We start from the raw sequence: 18,480 nt of genomic DNA, 5'->3' as shown, positions 1-18,480 counted from the left end.
GATGTGAATTTTTGTTTGTTTTTGTTTTACACAGGCAGTCAATGTTCTACTGCCTCATTGTCATACTCAATCTTCACCAAAGAACATGTCATCACTTTTATCCCTTTCAAACATCTTTTGTGACATAAGCAATAGTCAGGCATGTTTTTGTTTTAGCTCTCAGCCTTGCAAACTTGCATTGTTAAACAAAGATATGGTCACAGTTTCGTTTTGGAAGTTATATGGTGAGACTGAAGTGTGAGGTTCACCTTCCCAGGGTGCCTCCGGCCTGGGTGTAATACTTGTTGTAGTCCAGTCGCAGAAGTAGCTGAGCAAGATCTGAGTTGATCTGATGATTCCGCACGCTTGACAGGATTATGAACAGTAGTGACGACTGCCGTCTGAAGCCCTGAAAATAAAGACGGAATGTGAGGCAAACATATTTTCTCTCTTCTGTAAAAACAATGGCAAGACTAATAAGCCCACCTTGACTAGAATGTCCAACTGAGCGGTTCCCCTCTCATCCAGCGACGCCACACTTTGACTAACCAAAGAGCAGAAATTGTGACACAGCTCCAGGATCTCATTAAGGCAGTGGAAAACCTGAAAGCAGGAGCATTAGAGGCTTGGATTTGTCTCACAGGTTCTATTTCAGTAACTATTCATGGCAAAGTTGGATTCCATACAGGCTTCAGGAGGATGAAGGACTGGGCGAGCAGGTTGCTAAGGAAATGGTCATGGGCTAGTCTAATACTCTCAAAATCTCTGGTGGAGTTGATCTGTTGAAGCAGCTGAGAGAACTGGGATTCCAACACATCCACCTGAAGACAAAAGCAGCTTGTGTTAGTCCGACTGATATTGGGATACTCAATGTCTTCTGGAAAAACAAAAAATCACACCGGTAACCTTAGATGTATTATTTACAGCTCTTACTTTCATCATGGCTCAACATGCCATCTGCTGTAAACCATCAAGAAACCACTCATATTGTTTGGCCGGATGACATGATTTCCCCCATCGTTATGGGGATAATACCACAGTCAGTTACCTGCAGGTAGTACTGCAAGTTATCAATCAGGAAAGCCATGTGGTTACGTAGCCTCCACTTGATAGCGTCTGTCTGGCTGGACTTGAGATGTTTCCTCTGCATCTGCAAAGCCCAGCAGTGTTGGAGCTGGGACTGCACCCGCCGCACACTCAACAGGTACCTGAACACCACGTTGTATCTAACCATAGGGAGACAGAGAGAACACAATGCTCACCATATAGAAGCCTACTGCATTTTAGGATGGGAAAGAGAAAAATATTATTTAGTACTGACTTCTCCAAAACAGCAGGAGTGAAGAGGATGTGCAGCGGCCACTGAACCTTGTAGATGAGGCCGAGAGCAGCCCACCCAGTGGGAGGCACTTCGCGGGGAGAGATATCTTGTGGAGGAGTGGTTCCGGAGCCCACCATGTCTAAAAAAAAAAGAACAACCGAGAACAGAATCAGACAAACGAGCAGTCTTTTTGTGACTATGCCAGTTAAATTTCTTAGGATGGAGCTACCACATTTTGCAGACTAAGTCGTTAAATTGGATGTTCGGAAGATTTCTTTTACAAAAACCAAGCCCAACAACATTGAACCTTAAGACTCGCCCCCGAAATCCTCCTTCCTTAATTAAGAATGTGTTTGGAAATACTTTTTAGAAGTGATTTTATTTTACTGTGACATTTCTTTGACTTTCTGTAGCATGGAAAATACAATGATAATGACAATCAAAACCAATAATTCAGTCACTGATTTATCAAAAAAAAGTCGAATTAAATAAGCATCCAGTGACATTTAAATGGCCTAATATAAAATAATCTTTGTATTTGCTTGAAATAAATCTCAGTCATCTAAATGTAAGTAGCCTATATTTCAACATTGCTGTGGTTCACAGCCAGCTGACCTTTGCTATCTTTGCCCTGGTAGTCAACTGTGAGGTGCAGCAAAGGCAGCAAATTGTCATCATCCAGCAACACCTTATGAGCCGCTTGCTGGAAGGCCACATTCACATCTGGGGAAAACATAAAACATGAAGCAATGAAATGCATCACCTTTCCCAAAAACATCCATTTTACATATTGAGTTATTATGCAAGCATAAAAGCTCCAACTATAGCACTGTCGAATATTTAATGACTCACTAAGTCATCAAGTTCAGTCTCTAACAAAAGGCTTGGGAACTTTAGGGCAGTCACGTCAAAAGCTGCTATAGATCAACAGGATGGAAAGTAGGAGTGGTGTATAGAGAGAGGTCCGTTGTCTGAATGGAAGTGTTGCAGCGCATCAGACAGAAGAAAGTGAAGCAGACTATCTTGGGCTCCTCATGGTTTTAAACTTCAGCCTGGTAGAATTGCAAGACAAGTGGTTTGTTCCACTCCACCTTAAAGGGGAAGAAAAGGCTCAGAAAGAACCACAAAGCTTGACGTGATTTACCATGCTCCGTGACGGCTGTCGGTGGGGTCTTCAACATGTGCTGCGCGAGGTCAATAAAAACCTGGTAGAGCTCACCACGACCCAGCAAGTAGAAGTCCTTGATAATCTGAAAGTAGAAGACAGTAAGAGAAGAGATTGTTTGTGTACATATCGTTTTAACATAGCAGAACGATAAACATACCGATGTAGTCGTCAACCTCAATTTGCTATCAAAAGAAATGTGGTAGTAGATCATACCTTGAGCTGCTCAATGAGCTCTGACTCCTCCACCATCAGTGTCCAAAGATGCTGAAAAGCAAGCCAAAGTGCAAATTTTGCATTATTATGAAAGACCTACACTATTCGTAAAGTAAGGTTTTGGGTGAAATTTGAGAATAAAATAAAGTAGGTGAACATAATTTAAATCACGAATCAATAAAATAAAATCATGAAACACACACCAAATCAGAAAAGCCCGATGTTTTTGTGAGCAGTGTGTGTATTATAATCCGAGACACGTTTACCTCAGCCACTGTGCTTCTGATGCGATCTATTAAATTTTCAAAATCAGGAAGGCTGAAAAGAGGCTGTTGCTTAAGTCGGTGCAAATCAGCAGCAAATGTGTCCTCCTGGTGCTTCAAAATGGAGCCTAAAACAATCACACAGCTATATTCACACCAAGCCAAATGGAAATACGAGCCCGTTTTTGGTACAATACGGTACCTGCTCTAGAGGGACTGTGGTTATGGTTTTCAAACATCTGCACCGATTCTCCAACAAAAAGGATCTTCTCGGCCACTCGTATTGGAATGTAAGAAGGCAACATCTCCGCTCGCAGGGAGAACTGCTGCAGGGACGGAGCCAGCATGTTCTCCTCCTCGATCAGCCTCTGCCAAGCCATGCACGCACGACGACGGCGTTGAGCAATCGTTGGGAATCCCGAGTTCGATGTCAATGGCGCTTCTCACCAGGTCTTGAAGTTCTCTCAGCTGTTTGCCGCTTAAGCCTCCCAGCCCGAGATCCTCCTCATCCTCCTCTTGGTTGGCCAAAGCCCCTCCGGCACTTGGACCCTGTTTCACGAAAAACTCCTCACTTTGGTCTAGCAGCAATCCGTGCAGCATCCAGGCGGCGAGCTGCTTGTACATTACACCATGGCACACGGCAAGGATCCTAAAGAACGGCGCACAACACTGATGTTTTTTTCTGAGTATATTTGAAAATGAAAACACACAACAAAAGGCCAGTATCGCTAACTTTTTGCGCATAGCATATGACACCTGCAACGACATAACGGTCCAATGAAACAATGCAAAGGGAATAACTTACTTTTCTAATGCCATGCGGACAGGAGGAAGCCCCCCACAACTGTGCTTGTATACCGTTTCCAGGATTTGGCAGCCATGGATCTGAAGCGGAGGAGACATCGGCTTCAATGCTTGTCAGCACAGACACCTCTTTAATACTTCCTACTGGAGGTGCAACGATTTATCGACAACTCATTGATTATCAATTTGCACAATAAATATGTTTCATTTAAAATCGTCCAAATCTTCAGTATGAGTCAATATTCCTTGATTTATGTAGTCCTCAATGAAAGCAGACTGATAACCCGAGTTAACAAATTTTTACGCTTTTTTTTAAGCGATGCATGTAAACTTTTTTTGTGATGATTCTGAATCTGCTCTCGTTTTTCCCCCTAGCACATCAGGTTTTCATAATGATATACTAACAACAGTATAGCTAATATAGTCAAATACAATATTCAGTAAAACTTATGAATTATGTGTGAGGTTAAGCAACAGGTGAATTTTTCCCCTGAAAAAATATAACTGAATTGCACCACATTAAAATCCATACTCAATAAGCTTTTATAGGTCAAATTTAAAAACAAAGATAAAAAATGAAGATATCTCGAAAATCTGATGTGCTAGGAAAAAGGTAAAGGCATTTTTTAAAATAGCATCCAAACATGAAAGTCATCTCTGATTACAATTTGCTGTTGGCCAGTGTTATCTCTCTCTTGAATTCAAATTTTAAAACATCCGCTTTTACTTTGAAATTCAACAGTTGGTATATTTGCTTATTTTCCAACATGTTACGATCCAAACCAATAGCTGAACCATAATTTAATCTATGTTTGTGCCTTTTCTTCATTTATCATTTTCGAATAATGGCATGATTTTGGAAAAAAAGGGATGGAAAATAAAAGATGTTTCATTTTCCACTCAATTCATCGACAGATGTATCAATTATCAAAATAATTGTTAGTTGCAGCCCTACTTCTTATTAATTTCTTCGAACATAATTATGGTCAACTTCAGCCTGCAGTTGATCTTATTAAGTGTGGTCATTCAATTAAATTCAGTGTGCTTGAATTTGTTTCAGCTCACATACAACTCTTTTTTTTTTTTTTTTACACTATTGCAATTATGTTTGTCAAATAACCGGTCCTTACCTTTTGTGATTTAATCGTTTCGACCACCACCATCACCGAGGGAAAAAGCAACTGAAACTTTAGAAAGAGTACAAATGTAAAAGCTGCTCAACCTTACCTTGGTCAATATTCCTTTGCATTATTAAAGGGGTTTACAAGCCTACCTGATCAAGCTTATAATTCACATGGGATATTGTCAAGTGGGGATCACCGAGGAACTGAAAATGACACGCACGTGCACACGCGCAGCAACGCACATTAATCTTCTGCGCTCTATACTCAGCTTCGTATTTTTCTTTTACCTCCTGTTCAAGGTCCAGTAGGGCTTGTCTGTATGGCTGCAACATTGAGTCCAAACCTGTGCAGAATGCACGCAGGTAAATGCCATGAAGTCCCATCGGGCTGGCCTGATTTGTGTGATGCTCCTACAAAGAAACAACGCGATGAATCTAATTGTGGCAACAAAACAACACAAATTCAATCATATTACCTTGTTTGGACTAACACTCCCAAATGAGTCAAGTATTGTCTGCATGCATCTGATGACAAGATTGCTTTCAAACTTGCCCTAAAACTGGGGTCACCAATTTCGGTCCTCGGGGTCCAGTGTCCTGCATCTTTTATATGTCTTTGGTGCAACGCACCTAATGATCCGATAAAGAGCAAGGTCTGCAGAAGCTGGATAACATTAAAAACATGCAGGACCCCGAGGACCGGAATTGGTGACGCCTGTCCTCAAATTTAGTGCATCCAATGAAGGCAAGAATTCACTCTTCTGCTCTGAGAAACGTGTTTTGGCGTCCAACACCACATAAAAAAAATTAATCTTACCAGGCAAAATACATTCAACTGGCTATCTATTACTTACTTGTTGATGTACATGGCCAGTATGTTGCTCGATGAATTCCGTAAAGCGAATGTAATCCGATCCCAGTTTACAGAGCCGATTGAGGACACTGGTCTCACTAGGGTGAAGGAAAGGTAGGTCCTGGGACACCTGCACATAAAAGTTTCACATTCAATAGAAAATAGCTTCATTAGCTCATCAGGCTTTGGACATAGTGAAACTGCTGGTCAGAACTGATGATTAGCGATAGTTTGATTATCACCGATACTTGACATTTTGATAAATATCAGCATTGGTCTTTAAAAAAAAAAAAAAAAAGATGGCCAATAAGAGATCAATGTAAAACTTTTAACTTCAGGCAATCATTTGTTTCAAATTTCTGTTCATATTATAAAAATAAATTCTGCTGACCCTGGGGACTTGTACCTTTAGTTTTTATTTGAATTTTAAGCAAAGCTTAATGAAAGGTTATTATTTAACTTGGGAAATTTAAAACTTTTGTTATTGTGGAAAACTGTAGGGAGTTATATACTTATTCAGGTTTTCATTTCATTTTTTTACGACATGCTGAAGTTATTAAGCGCCCCCTAAACGTTAGTGGTTTAAAACCAAGATGTTATAGTTTCTAAAACAGTGGTTCTTAACCTTGTTGGAGGTACCGAACCCCATCAGCTTCACCGAACCCCCTTTAGCGAAAACCTTTGTTTTATTTTTTTCAAATTCAAGACATAAATGTATTTTACTGGTGTACAAAATGAGCCGTGCATGATCATCACCTTGTTCAAAGAACAAAACCAACACAATGCATGAACTCAAAACAAATTACATACCTGCAAATCAGTGTGACTTCTGCTGTTGCCTTTGCGAGACCAGTTCATATATGCGTCTTCACGAATTTACACAATAAATCAGGTGTTCGGATCTCCGCAGTGGAGGCTCTGCCGAACCCTGAGACCGACTCACCGAACCCCGAGGGTTCGATCGAACCCAAGTTAAGAACCACTGTTCTAAAATAAAGACCCACATTTGGAAAATGAAAAAATAGACTCCCTTTACTGGGATTCACGAATGAATGATTGACCGCGTCAACTGATTATTTTGCAAATAAATGTCTAAAGGTTTTCAGCTTGGGTCGTGTTGTGCTTTACCTGCAAACCTGTCCGTTTATTGCAAGTGAAAATGGTCCCAGGGTACCCACTCAATGCCAACAACAATTCGTGAATCATCTTCTTTGAAAGTATAAATGAAACTCCACAGCAGTGAAGTCTGCAACCATCAAAACAAAACAAAAAACACCGCCGGAACAGTCGCGGATTGATGACGCAATCTTCCCAAAGCATGCTGGGACGGGATAGCAACTAGCTAGTATTTCATTTTTGTTTGAATTTGTTTGCACTCCATCAACTTTCTGGTAAATATTGAGATTTAAGGTTTTAAGATGTTTTAAGTTCGACAAAATGTCACTTTATGCCACAAATGCTTCATCAAATCGATTAAACATACGGAAGCTATGCATCAACCAGTTGCTTTTTCTAGAGTCTATGGGAATTGTAGTTCTTTACGGTAAACGGAAGCTTCCTGTCGTACGTCATCAGTCGGTCATGCAGTAGCTACTAGCAACAACTCGCAGCAGAAAAAGCTTGGTAATTCGATATAATAAGTTGAAAAGATGATGTTACCAAAGTCTTAATGTTACTAGACGTGTATAGGTCGTGATTAATGTCACTATCGTTAATAAGCACTGCTCATAATACTCCGCTTGTCATCATTGTGTAACGTTACCAGTTTATATGAGTCCAGAAGTTGTCTCAAATACATCAACGAATTAATCATTTAAAAGGTACGTAAGCAACAAAACGATCGTATTTGATGACAAGAACATATACTGTTCCTCCGCCTCGGTTTTAAGGAATCTCTTCCCATGTTTACGCCATAGTGGTTTGTTAAATCGCAGGCATGGCGAAGGTGACGACGGACGACACAGTTTCGGAGTACCTGGCCCAGAACCGGGAGGTGGCCGAGTGGGTCGACACTTTGAGGGGCTACTGCGAAAACAACAAACAGTGGTTTGCCCGCAGAGAGTTCATCCTAAAAAACATGGACGCATACCCTACAGTGAAACCAGGTGTCTCCAACAGTAGTCTGGACAGGCTGCTGTCTCTCTCCATGGTTTGGGCGAACCATGTTTTCCTCGGCTGCAGGTAGGTAGAACACTCAACAACAGCGGAGCACATTGACAAACTGGATTGTAAATAGGACGATAAATATCTTCCTTCCCATTTCAAAGCTATCCAGAAGTTGTCATGCTCAAGATTAAAGATATGGCTGAAGGAATAACTGTTCCAGATCGTCCAGTTCATACTACACGCAAGGAAAAGTTCGGTGCGCCATTTGGTAAGACAAAAGACATTTTTGCAGAAATTGAGTGCTGTAGTTTTATTTTACAGTTAGTATTCTGTATAATTTTGACAGTGGAGATGGACATTCACAAAAAGAACACTTTTGTAGCTCAGCAGGTTTTAACCATTGAATACTTCATACGTACGAGATGAAATTTGAAGTGATGGAACTGAGATTGTTAGTGGAAGACAAGCAAACACATTACAACAAAATCTGGCTCCGATAATTTTACGGAAGCCAGCAACCACGTAAATCATTTTTTTGTTGAAGTCAATGTGATGTTTTAACATGCTTAATTGTCAGAGAAGTGTAAAAAGTTGTGAGTTAAATTCTTTTGGGAAACAGTGACAAGAACCCTCCAAAGAAAGTATAACACACGGGCAAGTCAATCCTCTCTTAACTAAAATATAATGATGTAGTATGTCTACACAAAACCGCCCCCACGGACGGAGTCATATAAAATAGGCTGCTATGTACTTAGTATTTGTATATAATGAGAGCTGGGAACACTAGTAGACTGACACACAGGACAGTCTCCCTTAATAAGACCCAAAATGGTTGTGGTCATCTCTAGTTATTCCCACATCACATCAGAACAATTGCACCAACGTTTTGTGTTTTATGGGCTGTTTTCTTCATGAACTTCACTGCCAGCCCAGTTAAAATGGATATTTGATGTCTATAGCTATCAATTGCAGTGATTAAGTCAAAGGATATCAGCTTCTGTAGTAGGAAAAATGTTTATTGTCCATAAAATCAAAAGTATTTGGGCAATCATTTTAATATTTTCAGAGGTAGAAGTGAGCATAAGTCGAGATGTCAGCTTAAATTTCGGTAATGATTGCAGTTTTCAGACATGAGGCAATGTCATGTTTGCTACATTACATTTTTAAGACTCACCGTTGGGAGGACACATATTACATGGGGGTCGCCAACTAAAGACCCATTTGAACCCGTTTCATAAAACTACGGGAGCAAAAAGACAGATGGCTCGTTTCCAGTCAGCATGTCGGCCACACTGGCAGTATTACCCGTAAAATCCACAAATTATATTTGTAAAGGGTGAAACAAAACCAACCTTGTGTCTTTTAATTCACAGCCACATTAGCAAAAACAAAAAGTCTGGTGGTACTATTGCAGCTTGTTTGTAAAATGGGACATAGTGTACTGTGATGTTTTCATCCTTTCTCTTCATGCAGCGTTTCCATGTTTACACGCCCACACTTGAAGCTGCAGTCTGTTACCTCATTAAATGTTGTTCTTCTCTTTTCTTGCTCATCTCGTGCAGGAGCGCCCGACGAAAGCTGTGCCAAACGATCCAGATACGCTCTTAATGAGCCCGACGGTCGACTGGCCGGGAAAACATCGGCACAATCTATGAGTCAGAAATCGGGGCCGTCCTCGCAGGCACCGGCGGAGCACCAGCCTTTCTTCAACCGCCTCTACAAGGCTGTGGCCTGGAAGTTGGTTTCGGCGGGGGGGTTCGGCCCCAACCTTGACCATTTTGAAATACTTTGTAGCTGTGTGGAGTCATGTAAGGAGACCTTGACGTGCGTCTTTGTGCCGCTGAAGGACATTGTCGGCCTGCCCACAGCTCGCACGCAGAAGGAAGGCCACGTGTGCGAGATTCGCTGTCAGACCGTCTACATGGGCACGGGCTACGGGCGCGACGAACCCGCCGCCCGAGCCATGGCTTCCAAAGAGGCGCTGAAAGTCTTTCAAGGCAGAAAAGTGACAGTAAAGATCGCCAGACGGCGGTATAAAGGGAGGGATGTGGAGGATTTGTTGTTGCTGGATGAGCAGCCTCGGAGTCAGGGCTTCCCCCCCGCGCTCAGCTACCCTTTTTAGTACGACTGTGCGGGAGATGCGGACCGACTTGTGATTTTGGGGGCCTGCTGTAATGACACATTGGCGTCTACTGGATGGAGCACTGAAGAATGACACTTTGGTTTGTGGACCACAGCCTTGTGCACTTGATGCCAGTTCGAATCGCATCAACAGCGGCAAGTTTTGTTATGCACTTTTTTGAACCAGGCCATTCTCACCAGTTCAGAGCCGTCCTTTGTTCAAGTTACCAGGGAAAATAATTTGCCTTTGCCATCCTCACATTAGCGGCTTTACTTTCCACACAGGCCAGCAACTAATATTTATGTTCAAATCTATTGTAAGGATTATGGCATTTTCTTTTTTTTCCCCCCCCCCATCTCCGTTTGCTTCGTATTTAAAAAAAAAAAAAGCATCAGGCTGAAGTGAAATCTTAAAAAATGCTAGTTCTTATTATGTTATCCTGGTCACTCTTTCCCTTTTCCCATGAATTGTACTTTCAGTCTTTTTCTTTAAGGTAACTCTTGTTGCTCTTCATTGACTTTTGACTGTTAGATATCAGATATTAATATTTGCCTCACACTACCCATGGTTTTGGTTTTCCATGGGTTACAGCGGAGTTCATATTATTTGCTAAAATCGTTGTATGTGTGACAAAACCTCAAACATACCGCTTGCTTATAGCATGCTGTCATTGTTGTAATACTGCCCAGAGCTGAGGGAAGTATTTCTTTAAATTGGAAACCATGCATTTCCTTGACTACTGTAACTTGTTTCCATTTGATTCTATTAAGTTAGGATGTGAATAATTGGGTAGGATCAATGCTGCTCTGCTTTGTGATTTGTGTTTGTTCAGTCAGGACCGACAATGAAATGCAGGTTTGGAGTGAAACGATAATTCTTCTCACCTCCTTTTGTTACCCTAACTTTATTGCAGTGCTTAAAAGTTTTCATTTTGAATAAACGTTTTAAGTCAACCCAAGGCTGATTTGTGGTCTTAGCATGAATCCATGCCAACTTGCCGTCTGCTTTTACTCCCTCAACAAATAAATATAAAATAACTTCAATCTTCACATCATTTTAGGTGGTATGAGCAAAGCCCATCAGAGTTTCTGTACATTTAATTGAAAATCAGTCTAATTTATCTTGTTTCAAGTTATTTTGTACATGCTACACTCATTTTTCAAAATTATTCATATTTAATGAAAAGTAAATTGACACTTTTGTCACTTTGAAAGCAACACGAAAGCTTTCCAAAGCATACAAGCTTATCGCGTTAAACCATTCATAGTAAACTAAGCTGTCATGTGCTGTAATGACATTCGATTTAATGCTCGGCATAGCTTAAAAAAGTGTCAACATCGTTGGCTGTTATACTTACTGTACTGCTACCAAAATTTGTTCCAAAAAATGAGGGCAGATATTTGGAGATGGTCCCTAGTATAACCACTAGAGGGGAGCATTGCTTGCATGTCTTTATAATATCACAGTACAATACATTTTGAAATCTTGCAAATATCAAGATTATTTCTGCACCGGATAATAAAAATGACAGACCACTCACACATTGAAGACGCCACACACTTATGCGATGGTTTCAATTATCATTTTAAAAGAACTAAAAAGGGCTTTGCTTTTTTAAAAATGTTTTAACAAATTTTGCAACAAATTATTTCAGCTCTTTTGACAGATTATTTAATTGCATTGAAATGCTGTTTTGTTGTATCTTGATCTGATTTGTGCAGGGTTAAGCACACCTTGAGTTAGTGAATGTAAGTACAGTAGACAGTTGGTCAGGCAACCCACAGTAAAGAATAACAATGTAAAGCAAATTGTTGCTTTCTTGTTTTTGATTAATTAAAATTGATGATACAGTGATGGGGAAACGAAGCTTCATGAAGCAATTGGGATATTATATACTTACTTGAAAAATAAACTATTCATTAAGCTTCATTTCCCCATCAGTAAATATTACACTCGTCAACAACACATTTTAATCTGATATGGTTTTGTGTCCCTGCATGTGTTTTGATACTAATTTCAAAAGTGTCTATTGTTTCCAGCACATTAGGTCAATTTAAAAAAAAATACATATTTTTGTCTTAAAGTTTGACCTATGAAAGCTTGCACAGATTTCATCATGGGTTGTAATTTATAGCTTGAACATTTCAGAAATACAACTTCCATCTGAAGTTAAATGTATTCACTTAATTCATAAATATTATTGAGTATTCTGTACTACAATATTAGACACTATAAAAATGTTACGATATTATTATTATTATTATTATTATTATTATTATTATTATTATTATTATTATCCCATCCATCCATTTTCTGTACCGCTTTGTCCCCACGGGGGTCGCGGGCGTGCTGGAGCCTATCCCAGCCGTCATCAGGCAGCAGGCGTGGGACACCCTGAACTGGTTGCCAGGGCACACAGAGAAGAATAACTATCCACACCTGCACTCACACCTACAGGCAATTTGGAGTGCTCAATCAGCCTACTAAGCATGTTTTTGGGATGTGGGAGGAAACCCACGCAGGCACAGGTATAACATGCAAACTTCACACAGGGAAGGCCGGGGGTGGAATCAAACCCACACCCTCCGAACTGTGAGGCGGATATGCTAACCAGTGTTCCACTGAGGTGGAATCAAACCTGCACCCTCTGAACTGTGAGGCGGACATGCTAACCAGTGCAACACCGAGCCGCCCATTATTATTATTATTATTATTATTATTATTATTATTATTATGAAAACCTGAAAAACAATAGTAAAAATTTGTTGACCAGTGAAATATGTCTGATATCATAGAAGTCAACAGAAATCAAGAAATACTGAGTTTTTGGACAAACCTAACACCATCCATCCATCCATCCATCCATCCATCCATCCATCCATCCATCCATCCATCCATCCATTTTCTATACCGCTTGTCCCCACGGGGGTCGCAGGCGTGCTGGAGCATATCCCAGCACTACAAACCCAACACTTAATTTGTAAATATGACTAAACATATTACTTTGTTACATCGATCTATCGATCTATCGATCTGTCTATCTGTCTATCTGTCTGTCTGTGTCTGTCTGTCTGTCTGTCTGTCTATCTATCTATCTATCTATCTATTATTATTATTATTATCTATCTATGATTATGATTATGATTATGATTATGATTATGATTATTATATATAATGATTATTAACATTATATAAGAGAATAATAGACAATGGCCTTTCTACTCGACAAAGAAACTAATCAGTATCATCAGTTTTAATTACAATTTCATTTTATTATCTTGACCATAGTTTGCCATATCAAGTGTTTGGTAGTCTCTAAATTGTTTGTAGCTGCGGCGGGCTTTGACGATGCCTATATGTACCCTCTTTTTGGCTGGCGACGAGTCTGCCCAAGAGTGACAATGTGTGATATATTCATCATATTATATGATTTGGGCGTGGAGATGGGGGACAGCATGCTAGAATAATGGTTAGCATGATGCCCTCAAATGACTTATTTGCAACCCTGAACAAGATAATGGGTATAACGTGGCTAGAAGGATGGCGGAGGAAAGTAAACTGCTACAAACATATGACGTTCAATTAGAGATGTATTCACATATTACTAATATAACATCATGTACCTCACCATCGCTGCCTCAGGAAATTTGTCGGTCGTGTTGACAGCCAGAGATGTTTCTAGCAGACATCAATCCTGTCGCAAAGCAATACCTGTTTAAAGTTCTGTCATTTGTTTACCTGTTCTATGTCTCAATCCATCACGTTCTCAATCACCCACAGCCTCTTTTTCTTATTTGACTTCATCTGTCTCTGTCAAATTATTGCACTGCCGGCTTGTCGCTTTGGACGATGTGGAGAAAAGCCATAACATTACAATTGGAGGCAATTCCTCCAGGGGATCAGTGACAAATCCTCTCTGTCTGGATGTATAAGAAGTAAGATTAAGAGGATTTGGGGTCAGGCAGAACACAATTAGCATTGCTGTGTATACAGTCGTTATAAAATGATCAGATGGATGAGAATATTTTTTGTTTTCAAGCATTTATGTATGCAGAGTTGCCCTCAGAACCTTGTGAAGCCCGTTTCAATGCTTCCTTTATAATGACTTTCAGTGTGTTGAGAGTTCCTATACTAAGCCATGGCCACATTTTACAAATGGAAAGTAGTAGTACATTTATAGTAAAATCTTAAGATCTTGCCACGTGACTTGTCTCATTATTTTTATTTTGTAGCTTCCTATTGTAACATGTGGGAACCTAACAAGATTTTTCGCCTTGTAGTTTTTCCCTAGCTGTCCGTGAATTATTAATACAAATTTGTGTTTGGCTGACAGAAAAAAGGAAAGTGTTTCTTTAGTCCCATGCGGACTTCCCAAATGGAAAGACGCGCACCCAAAAAAAAGGACAAGCATTTTGCACTTGTCTCCTCTCAATATTTATGAGAGCTGACTGGCTGCAAAAAGGATGGTTGGGTAAGAGACAAGTGATCATCAACAATTCTCAAAGTCAAATGAGAGTCAGCAGCCAAGTGCCACATTTTAAAGTACCTCTGATTGAGTAGGCTTTTCCTGAGATGTTTTTGTTTACTTGAAGAAGAATGGGCAAACACTATAGCGATCTATGCGTAATAATCTCTGCGTGTGCTTTAAGATGTGACAATAAAAAGTCAGGAAGAGTCTACTGGAACAATTGAAATTGATTTGGGGTGAATCAGAAGCACTTTTATTGGTGGCCAGAGCCTGCTAACTGCCATTTAACATGGCTTTGAATGTGAATGATAAAGTATGAACAACGCTACATGCCAACTTATGATACTAAAGTGGGCTGGTAACTTTCTCGGCTTTTGAGTACGAGATCAAATATGTGCTAGACCATAGGTGACAAACTCAAGGCCGGGGGGCAGATACGGCCCGCCACATCATTTTATGTGGCCCGCGAAGACAAATTGTGCATCAAATTCGTGTCATTACTAGAATTGCAAATTGTCTTCACTTTTAAAAATATCATTTTTTATAAAAATTTGACCAGTTTTTACTTGTCTGATTTGAAAACGAGTTATTTGTCAGTTTGTTTTGTAGCTTTTACCGTATATAATATGAGGTGCTCATACATTTATTTGGGTTGACAGTCATAATGGCCCTCCGAAAGAAGCTAGGACTACAATGCGGCCCGTGAAAAAAATGAGTTTGACACCCCTGCTCTAGAATGTTATTAAAAAGCCTTATCCAAAATTCCACAGCCACCACTCGTCTCTTCCATTTTGCATTCCATTCTAACTTGTAGGTTAGCTGCACCATCGGGGGTCAATGTTTACCTGGGCGCAGGGCAGCGACCGATCCGATGTGAAATTCTGTGGATGAACGTTCATAATTATTGTGGACAGTCGAATCATACGCCAGCTGACTTTGGTTGAAAGGCTGACTCATGTCTTGGACACGTTGCTGCTATTCAATGAGGGCACATATAGTACGTAGAGAAAAGCAATTTCACTCTCATTCATATTCATACTGCGCTTCCTGTGTGGAAGTCAGGGTGAACGACTTCATCCCCAGCGACTTTATGTAAGATCACATTTGAATATCTATCTTTATTTTGTAGACATATTTATATTGGTGTGGTTAAAAGATCAATTTTGTAGTGTCTGAGGTCAGTTTATTATATGAATGTGTCACTTGCTTTATCTCTGTCAAGCTTCATTGTGGTTGGTGAGTGATTCATCTATTTTAAAAAGATTACATGACAAGGGCACTGCTTTACAAAACACGAGTCACCATTTATTATTTCTGCCATGATAACTAAATACACAAACATTTACCTGAAACAAGATTTTTGTTATGTAACAATTTTATGCATGTCATGACAGTCTCAATCAAAATTAGCATTATTATTGTACAGAATTCGGCACTCAGTGCACATGGACATATGTGACAATAGCTTGCCTCAGCCCTCTGCGGGTTTCTGTGGCTTTATTGTGCTTCCAGTATATTATTACAGACTTGATGGTGATAAACAAAATACATACATGAAAATACATATTCTTCAACTGTCATCCTCCTGCTCATCGAGCTTTTCATCAAAATATGACATTATGATGGGAATGAGTGACAGTTTCTTATCTTGATGCTACATTCTACATTGAGAGCCAAGCAGCCTCATAAGCACTTGAGCAAGAAAAAATTGCAGAAAGCTCCTCGGGGACAGTCGCACATCTTCCCGATGCGTGCTCCTTTCCTCACCGCGCACTGTTCCCCGATGTCACACTGAAGGAGGCGCACAAGACAGCAAGATTCAGTCAAAACAGAAAAGCACCGCGTACTGAAAATCTATAATAGCCTAAAATTAAAACCATTAAAATAAAAAAAGTCGGTACCGTCGGGACTTGGCCAAATTTTTTCTCCCACACCGGCAGTCGTTTCGTCTGCAGCTTTTCAAGAACTTCCTGGAGAGCTCCAAGCTACAAAGGGCAACATTACGTTTGGTTTAACCAAGGAAGAAATTAACACATCTGAAGATCAAACAGCAACCACATAAGGGTCAAATTTCCAGAAAAAAACAAAACAAAAACGCGGGTAAATGGTCTTTTCTGAGTGAATATGTAAATGACAAAAATCTGAACTTTTCTTTTTCAGTGATACAATACAGCAATTGAAGAATAGTTTTCTAAAATATATTTCAAACTTTACTGTACACGTATATGAGTCAAAATCAGCTTAGCCATTACATATTTCATCCCCCACAAAAAAAAACACACATTTGTTATTTTTGTGCATATCTATTAGAAATTCTCAAGCTTACCAATTGCTTCTCACTTGTCAGGTTCGGACCTTTTGGGTAAAAATCCCGCAGGGCCCTGGGAGTCAGATCCTCCTCAGAATCGGTGTCGGTGAATTGGGCTTGAGAGAGAGGACAGGAGTGCAGGAGCAGCAGCAGCGATGCGCACAAGAGCGCGCCACTGAGCCGCTTGGAGCTCTGCTTGGTGCACGACATCGTCATCATGTGGCCTGTCTCACATACAGGGACAAGAGCGCTTAACACCTTTATACTTGACGCCTGGGATCATCTTGCTCCACCTCGCCCTTTCATTCCCCCCCCCCCCCCCTGCAAAGTTTTCTCATGCGTAACAGGCGCCTTGGGTGAGTCATCCATTAAAAGTTGCTGGGCAAATTGAGTCTACTTTGTCAACAAGAAAAAAACAACCATGCTCCAGGGGGTCACACCAACAAAAATGAAAGTCTGAATGCAGCGTGGATGACTGAAAGTATTTATTTAACATCATTTAACATTTTAGAATTGCAATCCTAGGGTAATTACATGAATGCTGACAACACCGACTTAATTGATTTGGTAGTTTTTAATGTGCCACCTCCAAAGAGAGATCCTGTACACAAGTATGCTAATTTAAATAGAAAGAAAATAATTACATTAAATAGGAAAAAACGTGATTTGAAAGGAAACATTTGTTATCAGTATTGAAAGAGAGAAAATAATCACAACAGTGTGTTGATTTCATTGATGAAAGCAAACAGCAGTACAAGGTTATAGTTATCCTTTGGTTCTCCTTGCTTGCATGGCGTTTCACACTTATTAACCAAAGGCTAAATTGTCACACACAAATACACACACACACGCACACACACGCACACACGCTTGCTTGCTAAGGCGGTCTATCGTAGTCGAAGATGACGTAGCTTCCATTTTGTTGGTCTGATTGGTGGCTATCGTTGCTGGCGACGATGCCATTCCATATGACTATGAAGTCCGATCCTGGAGCCACATGTCCTGCCACAGTGAGGACATCTAAGGCCTGGATCAGGGGGCTGGTATGGTTCTGGAACTGCAGGATGGTGTCTTCGCCTCCGAAGGTCCCGCCAGTGTTGATTTCGACACTCCTCTAGGTACATGATCCTGTCATGGCACAGCGAGCGCCACAGCGAGCGCCACAGCGAGCGCCACAGCGAGCGCCACAGCGAGCGGTTAGCTGCAGCTGCCTCAGGTTCATTGGGTTTGATGTTGCACCTCTTCAGTGGTCCTTTCAGTTGGTCTTTATACCGCAGCTTTTCTCCTCCGGGCTTTCTGCTGGCTGAGAGAAGCTGACGAGGCAATCGGTGTCCTGGCATCCGAATGATGTGGCCAACCCACCGGAGTTGTCTCTGTGCCAAGATTGCCTCTATGCTAATGGACTCAGTGCGCTGCAAAATGTCCATGTGAGGAACCCGGTCCTGCCATGTGATGCCAAGGATGCGTTGAATGCATCTGATGTTAAATGCATCAAGGCAGTGGATGTGTCTGCGGTATAGTGTCCAGGCTTCTGACCCATACAGCAGAGTCGAGATACACGCTCCTGGATGTTGGAGTCTGCCATCTTCGTCTTTGCCTGAAGGTGTCGGATGTTGAATAAGCTCCCATCCAGGCGAAACTCGATGGAGACACCGCTATCTTCCATGATGGACTGATGGAATAAGAGTGTGGCTGCTGCCAGGAAGAGGTTGAAGATCACTAGAGCCAGTACACACCCCTGCTTCACCCCTA

At 40.8% G+C, this 18,480-nt stretch overlaps 3 protein-coding genes and 1 long non-coding RNA gene across 6 annotated transcripts; 2 read left to right on the top strand and 2 right to left on the bottom strand.

Moving 5' to 3' along the window:
- Positions 1 to 7: 7 nt before the first annotated feature.
- On the bottom strand, positions 8 to 7,032 carry tubgcp4 (tubulin, gamma complex associated protein 4). Its single transcript, XM_037247625.1, has 17 exons — positions 6,853 to 7,032; positions 5,726 to 5,854; positions 5,160 to 5,282; positions 5,022 to 5,075; positions 4,879 to 4,935; positions 3,750 to 3,829; positions 3,392 to 3,593; positions 3,147 to 3,312; positions 2,948 to 3,072; positions 2,682 to 2,732; positions 2,445 to 2,550; positions 1,916 to 2,023; positions 1,301 to 1,439; positions 1,028 to 1,205; positions 666 to 800; positions 466 to 582; positions 8 to 388 (listed from the first exon to the last, which is right to left on the bottom strand). Exons 1-17 carry the CDS (start codon positions 6,928 to 6,930, stop codon positions 245 to 247), a joined length of 1,992 nt encoding a protein of 663 aa, XP_037103520.1. The 5' UTR covers positions 6,931 to 7,032; the 3' UTR covers positions 8 to 244.
- Positions 7,033 to 7,262: 230 nt separating this feature from the next.
- On the top strand, positions 7,263 to 10,910 carry LOC119120597 (CDKN2A interacting protein). 3 transcript variants are annotated; one of them, XM_037247628.1, is made up of 4 exons: positions 7,263 to 7,347; positions 7,659 to 7,905; positions 7,992 to 8,098; positions 9,393 to 10,910. In XM_037247628.1, exons 2-4 carry the CDS (start codon positions 7,661 to 7,663, stop codon positions 9,950 to 9,952), a joined length of 912 nt encoding a protein of 303 aa, XP_037103523.1. In that variant the 5' UTR covers positions 7,263 to 7,347; positions 7,659 to 7,660; the 3' UTR covers positions 9,953 to 10,910. The 3 variants fall into 3 exon arrangements, with proteins under 3 accessions (XP_037103523.1, XP_037103522.1, XP_037103521.1); XM_037247627.1 differs by having other exon boundaries at positions 7,267 to 7,544; positions 7,641 to 7,905; XM_037247626.1 differs by having other exon boundaries at positions 7,268 to 7,544.
- A 2,280-nt stretch (positions 10,911 to 13,190) lies between these two features.
- LOC119120794 lies at positions 13,191 to 14,950 on the top strand. The gene is made up of 3 exons (XR_005097577.1): positions 13,191 to 13,202; positions 13,946 to 13,947; positions 14,822 to 14,950. It is a non-coding gene; the product is annotated as an uncharacterized LOC119120794 (long non-coding RNA).
- A 750-nt stretch (positions 14,951 to 15,700) lies between these two features.
- LOC119120995 (cocaine- and amphetamine-regulated transcript protein) lies at positions 15,701 to 16,978 on the bottom strand. The gene is made up of 3 exons (XM_037248303.1): positions 16,747 to 16,978; positions 16,322 to 16,405; positions 15,701 to 16,211 (listed from the first exon to the last, which is right to left on the bottom strand). Exons 1-3 carry the CDS (start codon positions 16,945 to 16,947, stop codon positions 16,104 to 16,106), a joined length of 393 nt encoding a protein of 130 aa, XP_037104198.1. The 5' UTR covers positions 16,948 to 16,978; the 3' UTR covers positions 15,701 to 16,103.
- Positions 16,979 to 18,480: the final 1,502 nt, after the last annotated feature.

Source organism: Syngnathus acus, chromosome 3 (genome assembly GCF_901709675.1).
Source record: "Syngnathus acus chromosome 3, fSynAcu1.2, whole genome shotgun sequence".
In the NCBI taxonomy this organism is placed as follows: domain Eukaryota; kingdom Metazoa; phylum Chordata; class Actinopteri; order Syngnathiformes; family Syngnathidae; genus Syngnathus; species Syngnathus acus.
Note: the sequence above shows the minus strand (reverse complement) of the source record. Positions and strands in the feature narration are given on the sequence as shown.

Bases quoted from the DNA above. Each gene is read 5' to 3' on its own strand.
- tubgcp4 (XM_037247625.1), bottom strand. From the start codon at position 6,930: ATGATTCACGAATTGTTGTTGGCATTGAGTGGGTACCCTGGGACCATT. The intron at 5,855-6,852 runs GTAAAGCACAAC...TTTTATGTGCAG, and splicing joins ATAAACGGACAGGTTTGCAG to GTGTCCCAGGACCTACCTTT. The intron at 3,073-3,146 runs GTACCGTATTGT...TGATTGTTTTAG, and splicing joins CCACAGTCCCTCTAGAGCAG to GCTCCATTTTGAAGCACCAG.
- LOC119120995 (XM_037248303.1), bottom strand. From the start codon at position 16,947: ATGATGACGATGTCGTGCACCAAGCAGAGCTCCAAGCGGCTCAGTGGC. The intron at 16,406-16,746 runs GTAAGCTTGAGA...TGCCCTTTGTAG, and splicing joins TGACAAGTGAGAAGCAATTG to CTTGGAGCTCTCCAGGAAGT. The intron at 16,212-16,321 runs GTACCGACTTTT...CGCCTCCTTCAG, and splicing joins AATTTGGCCAAGTCCCGACG to TGTGACATCGGGGAACAGTG.
- LOC119120597 (XM_037247628.1), top strand. From the start codon at position 7,661: ATGGCGAAGGTGACGACGGACGACACAGTTTCGGAGTACCTGGCCCAG. The intron at 7,906-7,991 runs GTAGGTAGAACA...CCCATTTCAAAG, and splicing joins CATGTTTTCCTCGGCTGCAG to CTATCCAGAAGTTGTCATGC. The intron at 8,099-9,392 runs GTAAGACAAAAG...CATCTCGTGCAG, and splicing joins AAAGTTCGGTGCGCCATTTG to GAGCGCCCGACGAAAGCTGT.